Source organism: Aotus nancymaae, unplaced genomic scaffold (genome assembly GCF_030222135.1).
Source record: "Aotus nancymaae isolate 86718 unplaced genomic scaffold, 86718_ANA_hifiasm-v0.15.2.pri h1tg000083l, whole genome shotgun sequence".
NCBI classification, from domain to species: Eukaryota; Metazoa; Chordata; class Mammalia; order Primates; family Aotidae; genus Aotus; species Aotus nancymaae.
The window spans coordinates 7534266-7551329 of record NW_026988498.1 but is presented as its reverse complement, the minus strand read 5'-3'; the positions used below and the strand labels follow the sequence as shown (position 1 = coordinate 7551329).

The 17064-nt window shown below is 35.8% G+C and overlaps 1 protein-coding gene across 1 annotated transcript in view; it reads left to right on the top strand.

Moving 5' to 3' along the window:
* USP6NL (USP6 N-terminal like) overlaps positions 1 to 17064 on the top strand; it is a 150846-nt gene that overhangs the window by 10370 nt on the left and 123412 nt on the right. Inside the window, exon 2 of the mRNA XM_021670621.2 lies at positions 3909 to 3995. Within this exon, the coding sequence (XP_021526296.1) occupies positions 3992 to 3995 (4 nt within the window). The 5' untranslated portion in view covers positions 3909 to 3991. The remainder of the gene's footprint in view (positions 1 to 3908; positions 3996 to 17064) is intronic.

Here is a 17064-nt window from a genome sequence, read left to right as displayed (position 1 = left end):
GATTATACAACTGTGAATGTGAGATCAGAAGCTTCAGTGGTCAGACAGCTGAGATAAGACAGCACAAATGATACAACTCTTTGGTTAGCCAGCTGCTTCTCCATGTAATAATGTATAATCATCAGTCTTCACATAAAAGCTATCTTGTAATTTGTGTTGGAACAGCTATCACTTGTATTTGTCTTTTAAGGAACAAATGAACCACTACAACTGTTTCTGCCTCTCAAGTAAGGCTTAACAATTGTAAATGCATTAACTCCTTTATACATGTGGTTACATATATTAATGTTACTTTTATAGTTTCCTTTCTGAATTTCATTGGGAAAGTTTTGGTTTTTCATATTAAAATACTATAAAATATTATATTCATACGAAGACTATGTGTAGTATGTTACATGAAGACTGACATAATGATGTCCATCCTGTCCTCTCCTCAGCTTAAGGGGTAGAACATTCCCAATACCCTCCTAGATCACCTCTGTCTACCCCCATCCTACCACTGGCTTTTGGAAGTCATCGGCATCACTGTGGGCTCTGGCATTCCTTTGCTTTTCTTTATAGTACATTACATATGTGTATATTCCTTAACAACATATTTTTAATTTTACATATTTTGGACCATTATATAAATGGTATCTTAATGTGTGTGTGTATATGGGTGTATAGTATATATAATAAATATTAAGTATATATCAATAATACTTGTGATATTTATTGGTGTGCATACCCATAGTTCATTCATTTTGCTACTTCATAATACTTGATTATATAAACGTGATATTGTTACTTACCCTTTTGTTGATGGAAATTTCAGGTTTTTTACTATTATGAATAGCATTATTATGAACTTTTTTCAGGCACACATGAAAGACTTTCTATAGCCACATGTCTCTCTTTTGGTTAGTGTTTGCCTGATAAACTTTTATTTTTTGAGGTAGAGTCTTGCTTTGTCTTTCAGGCTGGAGTGCAGTGGTGCAATCTTGGCTCACTGCAACCTCGACCTCCTAGGTTCAAGAGATTCTCCTGCTTCAGCCTCCCCAGTAGCTGGGATTACAGGTGTGCGCCACCATGCCTGGCTAATTTTTGTATTTTTAATAGGGATGGGGTTTCACCATGTTGGCCATGCTGGTCTCAAACTCCTAACCTCATGATCTGCCTGCCTCAGCCTCCCAAATTGCTGGGATTACAGGTGTGAGCTACCACGCCTGGCCTGATAAACATTTTTAATGCTTTTATTCCAGCCTTTCTGCGTTCTGGTGATTTAGGTATGTTTCTTACTAAATATAGCTAGACTTTTAAAATACAGTCTTTTTAACTTGAACAATTTTAAATTTATATTTAAAATTACTATCTTGACTGTATTAGTCATCTTTGGCTGTGATAATGCTATGTAACGACTGTAGACTTTCAGTGCACACAACAACAGACATTTCTTTCTAGCTCACAGGTCTTCTCCCTTTGCTGAGTTTGGCTGGTTTTGACTGTAAGCTGCGGGTTGGCTTCAGTTACATGCCAGGTATTTATTCATCATGGGCCAGCACTACCTGGGGCATAAATTTCTCATGCTGCATGTAGGAGTGCAAGGAAAGGCAGACTGCCTCAGTGCTCTTCAAACTTCCGGTTAGAACCTTACCAGCAAGTCATCTGGCCATGTCCCTAAACTCAGAGTACCTGGAAAATAAGATGAGGGGCCAATTTTTTTTGCAGAAATATCCCAGTATAATTTGATGTGAAATTGTAGGTTTAAGACAGATTATTTTTCCTCTGTTGGATGGTGTGAAAAACAAAGTAAGTTCTTCTTTCACCTCTGTATATTTAGTACAAAGGTAGCATTTAGGAGAGGAGAAAGGGAGTCTGAATATTTTATCCTGTGTGCTGCTGAACCACCTTGTTGCACATAAGAATTGGTAGACTCCTTACATTGAAAGTAGGTAGGAGGATCTACATTTTAAAACTGTGATTAGTATAAATAAAGAATCTTGAACATGTGACTTCAGTTATGTCATTTATGAATGTTTCTAAGAACTATTCCATGACATTAATTCCAAAACATATATTAAACTGTATAGTTTTGTAAACTATAAAACTTGAGTACATTTATTACCTCAGATGGTAAGATTACAGGTCTAGTGTTTATCAGTTTTATTATACTGGTGTTTTTGAGGTTACTATTTTTGGTGCTGAGAAAACTCTTGATGTCTTAAGAACTAAAATCTTGAATATGTTTTTTTTTTTTGGCTCCTTTTGGTTATAGGCAGAAGCCAGGGTGCTACTTAGTACAGGGTGCTTTAATGTTGCCATTTAGGAGTCTTAAATTTAAGATTAAAACATTTTAGGTAAACGTAAGGAGAAAAGTCCCAGGTCAAAGAGACTAGACTCTACAATTATAAATTTAAGTGGAGTCCTGGGTCATCTATGAACGTTTAATCCTGCTTCATTTGTAACAAGGGACTGTCTTTCCTTGTCAGTGGTCAGTATGCTCCAGGTCCACATGTCCTACCTCAGAGTTCCTAAGTGGGAAAACAAATCTAAATAAAGTCAATTGAGCACCATCAAGAAAGTGTATTTCTTGTGAGAAACTTTCATCTTGTATTCTGCAACTAACATGTGGGTTATATGCTTTAGATTTTCCATACAACTTCTCATTTCCTTTGGGATAATTGGGTTATTTGGAAATGGAAATCATGTTAGAAGAAAGCATGTGGGATTGGGGTCAGTGTACTACGTGGCAGCACTATGATTCTATGCCACTGTTAATTACAGTGTACAGACCATGCTGTGCATATAAATGCTGATACAGTCTGTTTTCATTCTGCAAATGAAATACTTCTTATGTATATTACATGACACAAGTACAGTGTATAGATGTGACAAGCAGTATTTTTTCAAAAAGTATTTTCCTAACTTTGATTCTAAAGCAGAGGTCTCTAGTATTACTATACTGTTTTCTTAACTGATTGAGAAAATAACTGTCACCTACTGTGATTGGAAGAAGTAGCTTATTTGTTTATGAAGGAAGCTACATGTGAGGTAGCACAAATGTACATTTTGTACTGAGTCTGATCTTATCTGTGGAATTTTATATGTTATATTTAGGTAGGCATTTGTGCATCCATGGCTGTGTTTAAATATAGCATTAATATTTATGTCTATATTAATATTTTAGAAATATAGTAATCAAGAGAGGAAGATTTATAATGCAAATCTTAGCAAAGGGTTTTGTATTAATACTAACACAAGTTGATGTTTTATGGTATACTCTTAAGTGGAAAGAAACAAGTATGAAATTTTATATGTAGTATTAAGTATATTTTTAAAATACTTAGAGAAAGTAACTTGAAAGGAAATATATCTTAAATGATTGGGTAGATGTAGGGGTAGGGGTAATGTGTTATGAGAGAAGTTTCCTTTCTTGTTACTCTTTTTTTTTTTCCTAAACAATGAACCCATATTACTTTTGTAATGAAGAAAATATTCATTACTAGAGAAAGCCTATAACAATAACTTTTCTGATCTTTATTTGATGGCTTATATTAATCATTTATGTGTAGTCAAAATATACTTAGCAGGTGTGATGTGGGCTATGTTTATCCTAGATGAAGTGCTTTCCTCCTATGAGTTGCTTAGCAGGGAATGGGGAAGAAAAAGTTTTTAGTGTTGAAGACAAAGGACACCTATTAATAAGTTTCTTTGTGGTGATTACTTAATACATATCATTTACATTGAATTAAAGAGGTTGTTCTAAAGATTGATTAATAATCTTCTATATTTAGTAGATGATGACAAGAGTTCTTTTGGAAATAGTAGAACATTTTTGAAACAAAATGATTTTATTTTCTTTTTGAAAACTTTATTTTGAATATTGACCTATAGAAAATACTATTTCTTTCTCTTTGTTTCCTGACTAGGACATGTATTCCTCTGAGAAACCCTGGACAGCAGATTTTGAATTAATATCTGATTGGGACAACATTCAGAGCCATTTCCAGTCATGAGTAAGTGCGCTGCATCCTTTCCTTCAGCCACCTCAGGAGCATTTACAATGTTGTACTTAGAAGAAGAAAAACATGTTACCGGATAAATTGGAATTATGTCTCCTAGTCATAGATTGAATAATCTGGTTCCACCCAATACTCTGCACTTGTCTATGTTAAGACAAAGAGATAGTTTCTGATGTTTGATTTATTCTGAGAAGTTTCATGTGATGAGGAAATCTGGGTCATTAGCTCCTTGGCTGATTTAGTTCTGTTATCTAAGATTTTCTATTGACTTGCCATTGGAAAATAGTTCTTTAGAAGTATGAATAGGGAACATTGCAGTTGATCATAATTAGTAGAGGTTTTATTGTATGAGATTTAATCATTGAGTAGCATGGGTTATATTGTATTTAACGGGGAAAAAAAAACCCTAACAATCTGTCAATGTCTCTGATAGAACAAAGAACCAAGGCTATCCTGGACTTAACCACATTTGATCATTTTATCTTCTTAGTTGTAAGGGACTAGTATATGTAACATTTTTTGTGTATTCCTATACACTTCTGCTTGTGAACAAGAGCACTGGATTTTACTTTTTTGTGTTAACCGTTTCCTTTTAAAGAGTGAGAAAAGAATTGAGATTTTACTCTCACTGGGATTATATGGAGGTTTGATATACAAATTTTCTGATTATGGACTCTTTGGGATGGAATGAGCATTTCCTTATTTGAAGATAATGTTAGAGTTTAAATGTTTGTATTGATTATATTTACCTTAATATGAAATAGGGCAGCTTTTCTCATCATTAGTTCAAATAATTGGGCAGTTGATAGTGAAAATGAGGCTCCTGTTGTAAAATCTTGGAGTGCTTTCCACTAAGAACAATATTGTAAGGATTGGCCTTTGATTTTTGACTTTTCTGTGGTATACTTTCTTGGTAGTATACTTTGAAGAAACGAGGATAGTGGCTAGATGAGTTCAAATATAGATTAAGAAATAAAGAGCTTTTGTTGTTTCATCTCCAATCATGACATTTTGTGAGAATGTTTATCTAATGTAAAGTGCTAACTCCAGTGAAGACGGTAATTAGTTAACAAAAATTAAAAGAAATGGCAAGCATTTTAACTTAAAAATGACTACGTTTTTGGAAAGTAAAGTGAATCTTCTTCTACTTTGCAATTTTTGAGTTCTGTTAGCATCACTGTTACAGATGCAAGTTTTTTTGAAGACAGGTAGCCTGTGCCTTTCATGTGATTGACAGTGTCTTGTATACTCCTTACCCCACACAAAAAACTCAACAGTCCTTTGAGGATGAAGGCAGAGGGGAGGAATGGCTTGTCAAGCAACTAATAGTATTTGAACATAACATTTTCATCTTTAAATTATAATGTTTATGCAAGATTTTTTTAACTGGTTCTTCTTTATATCCACTAATTCTTTTTCATTTCTTCTTGTGAAGCACTTGGTTTGTTCTGTTATCCTTTTATCTCTTTGTGGATCTTTTGCATGCTTATTTTAAAGTCTTTTTCAGATCATTTGATAATTTTAAAATTTTGTCTTCAGTGAATGTATGTTGTGATTGTTGATGTCTTCATCATGTTCTGTAATTTGCAGGCACATTCTTAGGGAAGTTTTTTTGCTCCTATGTTCTCTTCCTGTCTTTTTGTGATTTTTTTTTTTTCCCCTGCTGGTCTAGCAGATTGGCAGTTGTCTCTGCCTGACTTTGGAGTTCTCAGATCAGAATCAGGTCTGTGTTAGTGGGTCAGAGCCCTGGTGACGTTGGGGACGTCACAGATTCAGTCACTGAGTCAGCTGGCATTAGGTCAGCAACTTTGTATAAGCTGTAGCCTCAGCATAGTTAGAAGAAGCCTTTTCAATCTAGTTTCACAGTTAAGGAAGAGTGCCACCCCAGTCTCTGGCTTTAGGCACAGGGCCTGCCTCTTGACCCTGATTACTAGGGGAAACTTTTTTTTACAATTACCCCACAGGACGGAACTTCCTGCCGCTTTGTCCTGCTCTGGGCCCCGAGTCCAGCCAACCTTGTGCCTTCAGTGTGCTTCACACTTTAAGTTCCTGCTAGATTTCTGAGAGATGTTAGGGGCATAGCTATGCCATTTTAGTGACTTGTGCATCTGTTTCATCTGTTATTTCTCTGTGTTTGTGTGAAGAAGGAGAAGCTACAGAGAAAGGACAGTGCCACTGGGGATTTAATGTCTTACTTCCCACTTCAGATTCTTTTTAAAAAATCAGCTTCTGAATAGTCTGCTAGTTCCTAGAGCCACTGTCTGTCACCCACACAGCATTCCACTTGGGAGGGGAGCCCTGTGCACCGCTTCTCCATAGCACTCTGCCTGCTTCGTTCTGGGACCATCAAGCTGTATTCAAATCATCTGCTTATTTGCTTGTATCTTTCTCTAATCTGTGTGCTCCTTGAGGAGCAAAGATGATTTCATTCTTAGAGCCAAACACTGTTCATGGCACTTAATAGGTCTTAAATAAATATTGCACTACCTTGAGTGTTTGTAAGTAATGTCCTTAGTATGTGGGAATTATTCTGTGTTTTATTATTATTATTTTTAGGTGAAATTGGAGCTGTTCCCGTGAGAAGAGTATATGTATAGAGTGTGGCCTGAGACAAAGCATTCCAGGCTGGTGGAGCAGTGTGAGAAAGGCATGGTATTTTGACTACACATAGATGTTACTAGGGAATTGAACATTCTGGAGTCTAGAGATAGGAAGGGGGATTGTAAAGGTGGAGGAGACGAAATCGGGGTTCAGGTCATGAGACGAAATCAGGGTCCAGGTCATTTACGTTCTAGGACGTTTGGACTTGGTCCTATAGGGCTTAAGGAGCTATTAAAGGATTTCAGTTAGGGAAGTAACTTAATGAGATTACATTCTGGAAAAAATTACTCTGACAAGCAGATATTTTGTTAGATGGCAGTTAGAAAGATGGGTTACACAGACAGTATTCACCCTTTCCTGCCTTGTTCTTAGTTTTCATTTCTTTCCAAGCTCCCTTTGAATCAGAGTGTGAGTTACCTTTCTTTTTCTTGCCAATGTGATGATTTTCTCTAGCAAAAGAAATTGTTCTTGAGTAGACCACCATACCAAAGGTTAGGGAGTATTAGAGAAATCTATCTTGTGCCGCAGTTTCTAAGGGGTTGTAAGTCTTCCAAAAAGTTGTGACCAAGTGTGTTAGAGTTCTTATTTTTTTTAAAAAAATTGTGGATGCATGGTACAGGCTAAAAAACAGCAATACCTGTCATTGAAGTTTAGGTAGAATTTCTGAACTTAGATTTGGGTGGGAATGATGGGTTAACTTTTTTCCCCCAATATTTTTCTAGAGATTAAAAGAAAGATTGGATATTTGTATGTCTGGATGGATTCATCTATGCAGTATTTCCTAGTCCTTTCCTTGTTATCAAACGCTAGAACATGGTCATAGTTGCACATCATGTGGAATAAACTGATGAAGCTGTTTAGGGTTTAGAGGCACCTGGCTCTAACATCTCAGCCCAGGCAGCCAGGCATGCCTAGCTGCTGTGGCATGCTCTTGGTACAGTAGTTGGATTGCTCCATCTGGAAGCTTTATGATGTTTTTCGGCTTTTATTTTGGTGGATATATAGGCTGTCAAATTCTGAGGCTGAACATCTATTTTGTGGAAAATGTCCTATATGATGCTATCACGATATGTGTTTCATTGTGGATTGTTAACTTTATTACAATCCACAAAAAGCCTTTTGATTTTTAGTACATAAATTGTTCTTGCTTTTCTATATTTGCATATTTAATATTTATCAGAGTTTCCCATTTTGTCTTTCTCAGATGGTACCAAAGATGAAATTAAGTTGTTATATTCAAACTGTGACTATAATTTGAAAAGGAGCTCCGTAATAGAAATGATAAAAAGAGAAGTTTGTACACAAGGCACAAAATAGTGATGATTTTGGTAGAATATACTAAAAGAAAACTAAGTGAAAAAAGCACCAAAATACAAAAGTAATTAGAGTATTACTTAATTTTCTTTTCCAAAGCTTTAAGTAAACAAACAAAAAAACCACTTATTAGCTGATTTGATCTCTTTTAAAATTTTTAATGTTCTATATTTTATTTCATTTTCTTCAGGAAAGTTTTACTTTGCAAGAGTTTTTCTCTTCTGACTGGATAATCCAGGAGTTATAATCTACTACATTAGAGTGTTTGATTCTGCCCTTTGTTCTAAATAATGAAATGAGTTTTTTGAGATAATTTTTCAATAGAAAATGTTTCTCATTCACCTGAGGAAGAGTAATGGCAGTGAATAATTTGGGCTGTAGTGTACTTGTGGTTTTCTAATAGAATAGGAGTAAAAATCTTCATTGGAGCAGGGGACTAAGAGTTCATGCTCAAGTGAAGAAAAATTTGTTTCAACATTTGTTAGAGCAGATAATGTTACAAATAATTGTGAATAGATTACTAAATCTCTCAGTGGAAGTAGAATGATTCTTCTGAGTCTTGTAACAGAAGACTTCCCGTGAGTACTGGCTAAAAATTCTCTCTAGGACAGTAGCTTATCTAGATCGATACACTGTTTTGTGGAATAGCTGCGTGCTTCAGAATTTGGGTAGAAGTTAAAGAAAATTTAAGTTGAATTGTATTTGAAATACCAGCATGTCTGTTATTTAATGGAATCTTAAAAGAAATACCCTTACAAAGTCTAACAGGTATCCTTTTGTTATATTAAGACTCATTTAGTTTGATAAATTTACATTTGGGAGTATAAAGTTGTAAATGTTAGTTATTCTTAAAATGAACATATAATTAGTGATTCTTTGTTGTTGTTTTTTTTTTTGAGACGGAGTTTCGCTCTTGTTACCCAGGCTGGAGTGCAATGGCGCGATCTCGGCTCACCGCAACCTCCGCCTCCTGGGTTCAGGCAATTCTCCTGCCTCAGCCTCCTGAGTAGCTGGGATTACAGGCACGCGCCACCATGCCCAGCTAATTTTTTGTATTAGTAGAGACGGGGTTTCACCATGTTGACCAGGATGGTCTCGATCTCTTGACCTCGGGATCCACCCGCCTCGGCCTCCCAAAGTGCTGGGATTACAGGCTTGAGCCACCGCGCCCGGCTAATTAGTGATTCTTAATGGAGGAGAGGAATTTGGAAATGTATGGAGACTTTGTGGCTGACAGTTACTGGGGGACCTGGTGGCATTTAGTATACAGGGACCACCATCAGACCTGTGGCAGCCTTCAACTGTAGTTAGGTGGTGAAGAATGCCAGCAGAAATTGGTTATCAGAAAATTTATGTGATTAATTTCTTAGTTTAGTGTACTTCACTGTTATTAATACTGACTATTTAAAGTGGAATATACTATGCTTTTAGCTAATTTATCTTCTTTTGACCACCTCCTGTAGAAAAGTGAGTAATTCTGAGGCCAAGTTTGGTGGCTCATGACTGTAATCCCAGCACTTTGGGAGGCTGAGATGGGCAGATCACCTGAGGTCAGGAGTTTGAGACCAGCCTGGCCAACATGGTGAAACCCTGTGTCTACTAAAAATACTAAAAAATTAGCTGGACATGGTGGCGGGCACCTGTAATTTCAGCTACTTGGGAGGCTGAGGCAGGAGAATTGCTTGAACCAGGGAGGTGGAGGTTGCAGTGAGCTGAGATTGAGCCATTGCACTCTAGCCTGGGCGACAGAGTGAGACTGTTTAAAAAAATAAATAAATAAAAAGAGTAATTCTTTGTTTGATGCTATGGGAAATTAAATACGAATTTAATGTAGTCTTTCTTACAGAGTATATTTAATATTTTCAGTTAAAAATTTTTTTTGGGAGATGGTTTACATTTTTTTCTTGTATATTTTCTTTTGATATTTTTTCAAACCTACAACAAGAAAAGTTGTAAAAAATAGTACCCCAAATTCCCATATATCTTTTGGTCAGATTTATCAGTTATTTACATTTTGTCCATTTGATTCTCACTTTCCCTTTCCCTCTCCCACACACATCTCTATCTATAAAAGAAATTAAAATGTTTAAACAAAACATTTTCTGTGAAAGTCTGTTTTCCTTTTATTAAGTGATTTAATTTTTAGCATAAATGTAAATTACTATGGTAGTATAAGCTTAGTAAAGCTCCTAAATTATTTTTACTGTTAAATCTTAAAATTTCAAATTATATATTTACTATATTTTTGTTCTTCAAAAGCTATATTTAGTAAGTTATCTAGTTTTTATAGACCTGTCATTAAATGTTTTTAGATCTACAGTGTATTACATAACATAAATTTTATATGTAAATCAACTTTAATTAAATGTTTTTAGTACAGCACAAACCAGTGTGCTCCAAATGACTTTTATAGTTTAAAGATGCTCCGTGCTTTAGAGAACTATTTGGAATTCCATTCTGAAAGCAGTAAGTTTTCCAGTGGCAGGTGTCTTTGTGTTCCCAGAGTCCCCGAGACTTGAGCTGGAACCCTGGCTTTGCTGCTAGTAGCCATGTTATGTATGGCAAGTGGCTTGACTTCTTTAACCCTCTCCCCACACCTCCTTTACTCATTCGTAAATGTAGGTACCAGATAGATCATCTGGAAGCCTTCTTCTGAGATTTAATGTTAAATCACTGAGAAATTTTTATTTCCAATTTTGCTTTATAGGAGCACGTCTATTGGATAAAACAAGGAATGCCTGTATTATTAGTTACAAAACATGCTAAAGTAAGAGAAACGCAGTTTTCAGGGTTTGGGGACCTACTATGTTGCTTTGAGTCGGATTTTCTGAGGTGCCATCATTCCAAATGCAGATGTGTGTTCTCTGCTTCCTTCTGCTGCTTCTCCTGGCAACCAGAGTTCAGAGGGCAATATGTGTTTCAAATTAATGCTCTTATTCATCTTGTTATCTCTTTCATTAATTTTAGAAAATAGAGTTTGATTTTTACAATTTTCTTCTGGAATCTGTATTATTAGAACTGATGTACTGGTTGGGAAAAAAAGTCTATATCGCTTTTACATTAACTTCTCCAAAACTGGATTTCGTCTTCTTTTTTTTTTTAACTTTTTATTATTTCTTTTTTTTTTAATAGATCATGATAGATCAGAACAAAACTGGATTTCTATATGAAAATATGTGTATGATTTTTAATATATTTATGAAAAGACATAGTAGAATGCACAGCTTAGTAAGTGATATTTGTTATATTGTCTGAATAAAATTCCACATAATTAACATCCAGTTTTTACACTAGTAGCTGGACAGCTATATATTCTCATATTCTCATTTTTTGCATTAAACACAAATAGACATCTTCTACTAAGGGAATTTGAGGCTATCATTGTATGTAATGGGTGGCATTGTGTAGAAGTCTCATTTCCTGGAATGTGAAATTGATATTAGAAACTTTCAAACCTCTGTCTCCCTTCCCCAAAATTGATGTAAAATAGTATTTTGGTATGACTTTTTTTTTTTTTTTTGAGATAGACGAGGTGACTGTGAGTAATTCTTTTCAGCTTCTCTTTAAAGCTATATGTTAGAAAGGTCAGAAATAGAGCAGAAATAGAGTGAAAATGTCTTCCCAGTTCCTCCCCTAATCCTAGTCTCCCACTCCTACTTTTAAGCACTGAGCCATAAATTAATTCTTTTTTAAAACTGAAATGCCGTGTATGTTTGTATCACGAATGTGGCCCGGAAGTTAGGAGGTCAAGTGAAAATGAAAACTTCTCCTATGGGTTATTCTTATTCATGTTCAGAGATAGTGGCCATTGTGCAGGCAGTTGATAGTAGAGTGCTGTCTTTTCCCTCTGAATTCAGAAACTGACTTCCCCTGGCATTGCTTTCGTACTGTGGAGAGGCACCGGGTTAATTTCGCTCTCACACATTGGTAGCATTCAGGTGTTAAACTTTAAACAATAAAATATAAAAAGATTATAGTCAGACTAATAGATATTCATTAACATTTATATTGTGGGACATTTGGAGTCACCATGTCTTTTTAAAAATACAGTTGCCTGTTTTAGATGTTAGAAGAATGGAATAGAAATGGCATTTATAGGATGCATTAGTAAAGGTTTGTACGCTGTACAGTAAAGCACTATGTTTGACCTTGTTAACCTTGTTATGTTCTGGTAGTTGCAAGGTAAGGGAGAGTATATTTGCTTGATTATAACTTAAGAGAAATTTGTAAAAGGTAACATGTTTGTATGTATTAAGTTTGTATGTAAATTATAAGAGTCTTATGTGTTTTCCTTCGGTAACAATTTTATATTATTGTCTTTCTATGATATGTAGATGTAGGTGATGTGTGAAGTGTTCTGGAGTAGAAGAGGAGGAACCGGCTATTGCCAATGTTGGAAGAGCATTGCAAACTGTTTACTTTTGACAATTATGTTACAACAGAGTTTGAATTTAATTTTCAAAGCTGCTTAAATATGTTGTTTTAACTAACAGAAATTTACATGCTCAGTGGTTAATTCAGGCCACTTTAATATGACTACTAGGATGTATTTTGTTGGCATGCTTTATTATGAAAAATGTTTCTGGTGATAGAAGTGACCTAGAAGCTATATAAAGCAGGCTTGCCTTACTGTTAACGGGGAAATCTTGACTGCTGTTAGAGTCTCTCCTCTGAATAAGGAAAGGTGCTTCTCCATTGCCATTATCTTATCCAGGTTTCCATGCAGAGGGGGCAATAGGGCCATTTTGATTTTTAAAAAATCAATCTTAGTGAGACCTTATATGGAAACTTTGTACCTATAGGTATATTATATTATGTCTATACATGGGGGACTTTGCACAGAACAGGAGAAAAACTCTAATTCTACTCTCTGGGTATCCAAACTGACTTTGTTAAAAGGAATTTGATTCTCACATGATTCCTTAGTAGTATCTCTGTGCTTAAAAACAAAAGCTACTTAAAAATGTTTGATTTGTATTATGAAAATGGAGTCATTACTCTTTTCCACTAAAATGTGATGTAAAAATTGTTAGACACCAGAAATTTTATTCTAACTGAAAAGATACGCTTTTCTAGCTCAGTGCTGAGCTGCATTCTGATGGAAAATAATGATGTCTGGATCTACGAAGTTTTCCTTCATTATTTTTTTCTTTCATTAGTGTATATCTCTTCTCGGCAGATGAAATTCTTACATCTACTCCTTGCCAGCCAGTCCAACTTTATTTTTTCAGTAGGATCAATTCTTTATTTTAAAATATTATTTCTGAAAGTGTATTTAAAAAATAAGTATCACTGATTTAGTTTTGAACAATTTGAGAGTAGGTTGCATGTATCATGCTCCTTTTCCCATTTGTACCTCAGTATGTAGTTCTGAAAAGCAATGCCATTCTCTTGCATAACTACAGTAAAATGATCACATAGATAAATTAGACTTTTCCCATTTATGATCCTTAGTCCATTGTTGACAGTTTCCCCAATGATGTGCTTTACAGTGTTTTGCTCCTCCATTGCAGGATTCAGCTGAGTGTTACTCCCACATTGCCTTTAGTCATCCAGTCTCTGTAATCTCCTCTAATCTAGAATAGTTCCTCAGATTTTCTTTATCTTTTGTGATATTGATGTTTTTGAAGACAACAGACCAGTTGTTTTATAGACTCTTTCTCACATGATGGGTGATGGAGGGTTCCTGTAATGGGATCTGACCTAACAGGTGTAACTGGTTAGGGGACATTCTCTCAGGAAGCCTGCCTTGAAGAGAAAGGAAGACTGCTTGGTGATCTCTAGACTTCCTTCACGTTTAGCTTTTGAGTAGAAAAATTCCCCGTTTCTACTTGAACTGAAATAGTATTCAAATGTCTTGCATAAGTACAGGATTTATTGTTCTGCTTTACTGGTTTCTATTTTACTTTTATTACAAAGGCTTGAGAAAAAAATGATAATGAAATATTTTCCAGAATGAGACGGCCTTGAAATGAGAAAACCTTTCGCTTTTATCAAGAGATCCTTTTTTAGCAGAATTTCTGTTTTGAATTATCTTGATAAAATCTCAAGATGCTACTCAACAAATGCTATGAAGGTATAAAGTATAGCAGTATTGAATTTAATTGTTTTATAACAATAAAACAGCTGTAGCTATTCATATATAAATTGAGATTGCTTCACTAAAGATTAGCTGTTCTCTTAACCTGGTGCCTCTTTGTCCGGATAAATTTTCGTTAGCCAAAAATAGAATAAATGAACATTTCAAGACTGATTCTCATTAGGCTGTAGAGATTTATGGGTCATATTATATTTTAATATGAAATGTCAGGATACTTATCTTCTTATAGTTATGACTGTTAAAAGTTTAATAATTGCAAGGTATAGTGAAAGCTGGAAGATTGACTTGGAATATTACAAAGGATAGGAAACTCAAATTCAAAGTTAGACAACTTTGAGACATATGATACTAAAAATTAATTTCTTAAAATATTTTAGGGGTCATGGTTGAATCTTTGATTTTAAAACAAGTTTTAAGGAAGAGAATTATCATTTTGAATAAATAATAATTATGTTTTAATTTTCGTATAATCAGATACTTACTGAGCCTCTACATACGTGCTCCTTCTGTGGTGGTCTTTGATGATACAGCAAAGAACAAGACAGACATGGCCTTTGGCCTGTAGAGCATAGAACTGGTGGGAAAGACAGACATTCCACAAGAGTACTGTCTTACTAATACAAAATGACACATTTAGGGAGTCCTTGCCCCTGCAGGAGCAAGGGAATCTGTCTTCACAGAAAGGTTGGGAGGACCACTTTAAGGAAATCTTCCAACTGAGACCTAGTGAAGAGTAAGAGGAGAGTGTTCTGAACAGAGAGCTACGTATGTGAAGACCCAACACTGAGAGATTGAGACTGAGATTAAGAAATTAGGGAAAGTTTGGTATTAGGAGAATAGGTGGGTTAGAGGAGATTATAAGTTTGGTTTAGGTAAACACTCCCTTCTTGCCTCTATTTATACTTTTATCTAATTCATTTAAACTAATCTATTTTCTTCATTTTCTACAACCCCCTTTTCTTGTTGTTAACCACCACAACATTAAAATAAATATATTTTTTAAATTGGGGAAAAAGATTACTGGTCACCTCACAGAAGCCATTTACATTTCTGCCTATGAACTTCTAGTATTGTTTAGATATTATATATTTTTATGTAATTATATTCATAGCATATGTGCAATTTTATGTTTTGATTTCTAACATTGAATTGTATTTAAAACAGATTATGGTAATTGTTTTCATGGTTAGAATTCACAATTATATTCCTTAAAGATAATGATGCCTTGTAACTTATTTAACCATTTTCTTTTTTTCTTTTTTTTTTTTTTTTGCTTGAGACAGAGTATCGCTCTGTTGCCCAGGCTGGAGTGCAGTGGTGTGATCTCGGCTCATGCAACCTTCACCTCCCAGGTTTAAGTGATAGTCCTGTCTCAGCCTCCTGAGTAGCTGGGATTACAGGCGCGTGCCACTATGCCCGGCTAATTTTTGTATTTTTAGTAGAGACAGGGTTTCACCTTGTTGGCCAGGCTGGTCTTGAACTCCTGGCCTTGTGATCCACCCACCTCAGCCTCCCAGAATACTGGGATTAGGCATGAGCCACCGCGCCTGGCCCCACTGTTTCCTTTTTTTTTTTTTTTTTTTGGTCATTTAAGATGGTTCAGTTTTAAAAAAAATTATTTATAGAATGAGTATCACTGATGAATTTGCCCCTTTTTCATTAAACTAGAGTTAATTTCATAGGTTAGATGTATAATGTTGAACTTTTTCTGCCTAATTCATTTGCCTTTCTGAAAAAGATTGCACCTATTTATAATTACTCTGGTAATTGTATATAAGGATATTAGCTTCACCATGACTAGCCTAGTAGGCTCAAAATGGCATTACATAGTTGCTATCCATTATATTATTTGATTTCTAGACAGGATAACTTAAAAAAATTATGGTGAAGGGCTGGGTATGGTGGTTCATGCCTGTAATCCCAGCACTTTGGGAGGCTGAGGTGGACTGATCAGGTCAGCAGTTCGAGACCAGCCTGGCCAACATGGTGAAACCCTGTCTCTACTAAAAGTACAAAAATTAGCTGGGCGTGGTGGCGGGTGCCTGTAGACCCAGCTACTTGGGAAGCTGAGGCAGGAGAATTGCCTGAACCTGGGAGGTGGAGGTTGCGGTGAGCCGAGATCGCGCCATTGCACTCCAGCCTGGGTAACAAGAGCGAAACTCCGTCTCAAAAAAAAAAAAAAAAAAAAAAAAAAAAAATTGTGGTAAAATACACATCACATACCATTTACCATCTTAGTCATTTTTGAGTATGTAGTTCAGTAGTGTTAAGCACATTCATATTATTGTGCAACCCTAATCTCCTCACCTGTTTTCATTTTGAAAAACTGGGGGCTCTGTATCCATCAAACATTTACTCTCTATTTCTTCCTCTTCCCGGCCTCTGACTACTCTGGGTACCTCATGTTAGTGGAATCATTTGGTATGTTATTTTTGTAACTGGCTTATTTAACTTAGCTTAATGTCTTTAAGGTCCATCCATGTTGTAGCATGTGTCAGAATCTTCTTACTTTTTTTATAATTTTTTTTTTTTTTTTTTTGAGACGAGTCTTGCTCTGTCACCAGCCTGGAGTGCAGTAGTGCGGTCTTGGCTCACTGCAACCTCCATCTCCCAGGTTCAAGAGATTCCCCTGCCTCAGCTTCCCGAGTAGCTGGGATTACAGGCGTGTGCCACCACGCCTGGCTAACTTTTTTTGTATTTTTAATAGAGATGGGGTTTCATCATGTTGGCCAGAATGGTCTCTATCTCCTGACCTCGTGATCTGCCTGCCTCAGCCTCTCAAAGTGCTGGGATTACAGGTGTGAGCCACCGTGACGGGCCCCAGAATCTCCTTCCTTTTTAAGGCTGAATATTCCCTTGTATGTATAGACCACATTTTGTTTATCCATTCTTCTGTCAGTGGTCACTTGGGTTGTGGCCGCCTTTTGGCTGTTGTGAATTATGCCGCTATGAACATGGGTGTAAACTACGTCTTCGGAACCCTGCTTTCAGTTCTTCTGGGTCTAAACCAAGAAGTGGAATTGCTGGATCATATGGTAATTCTTTTTT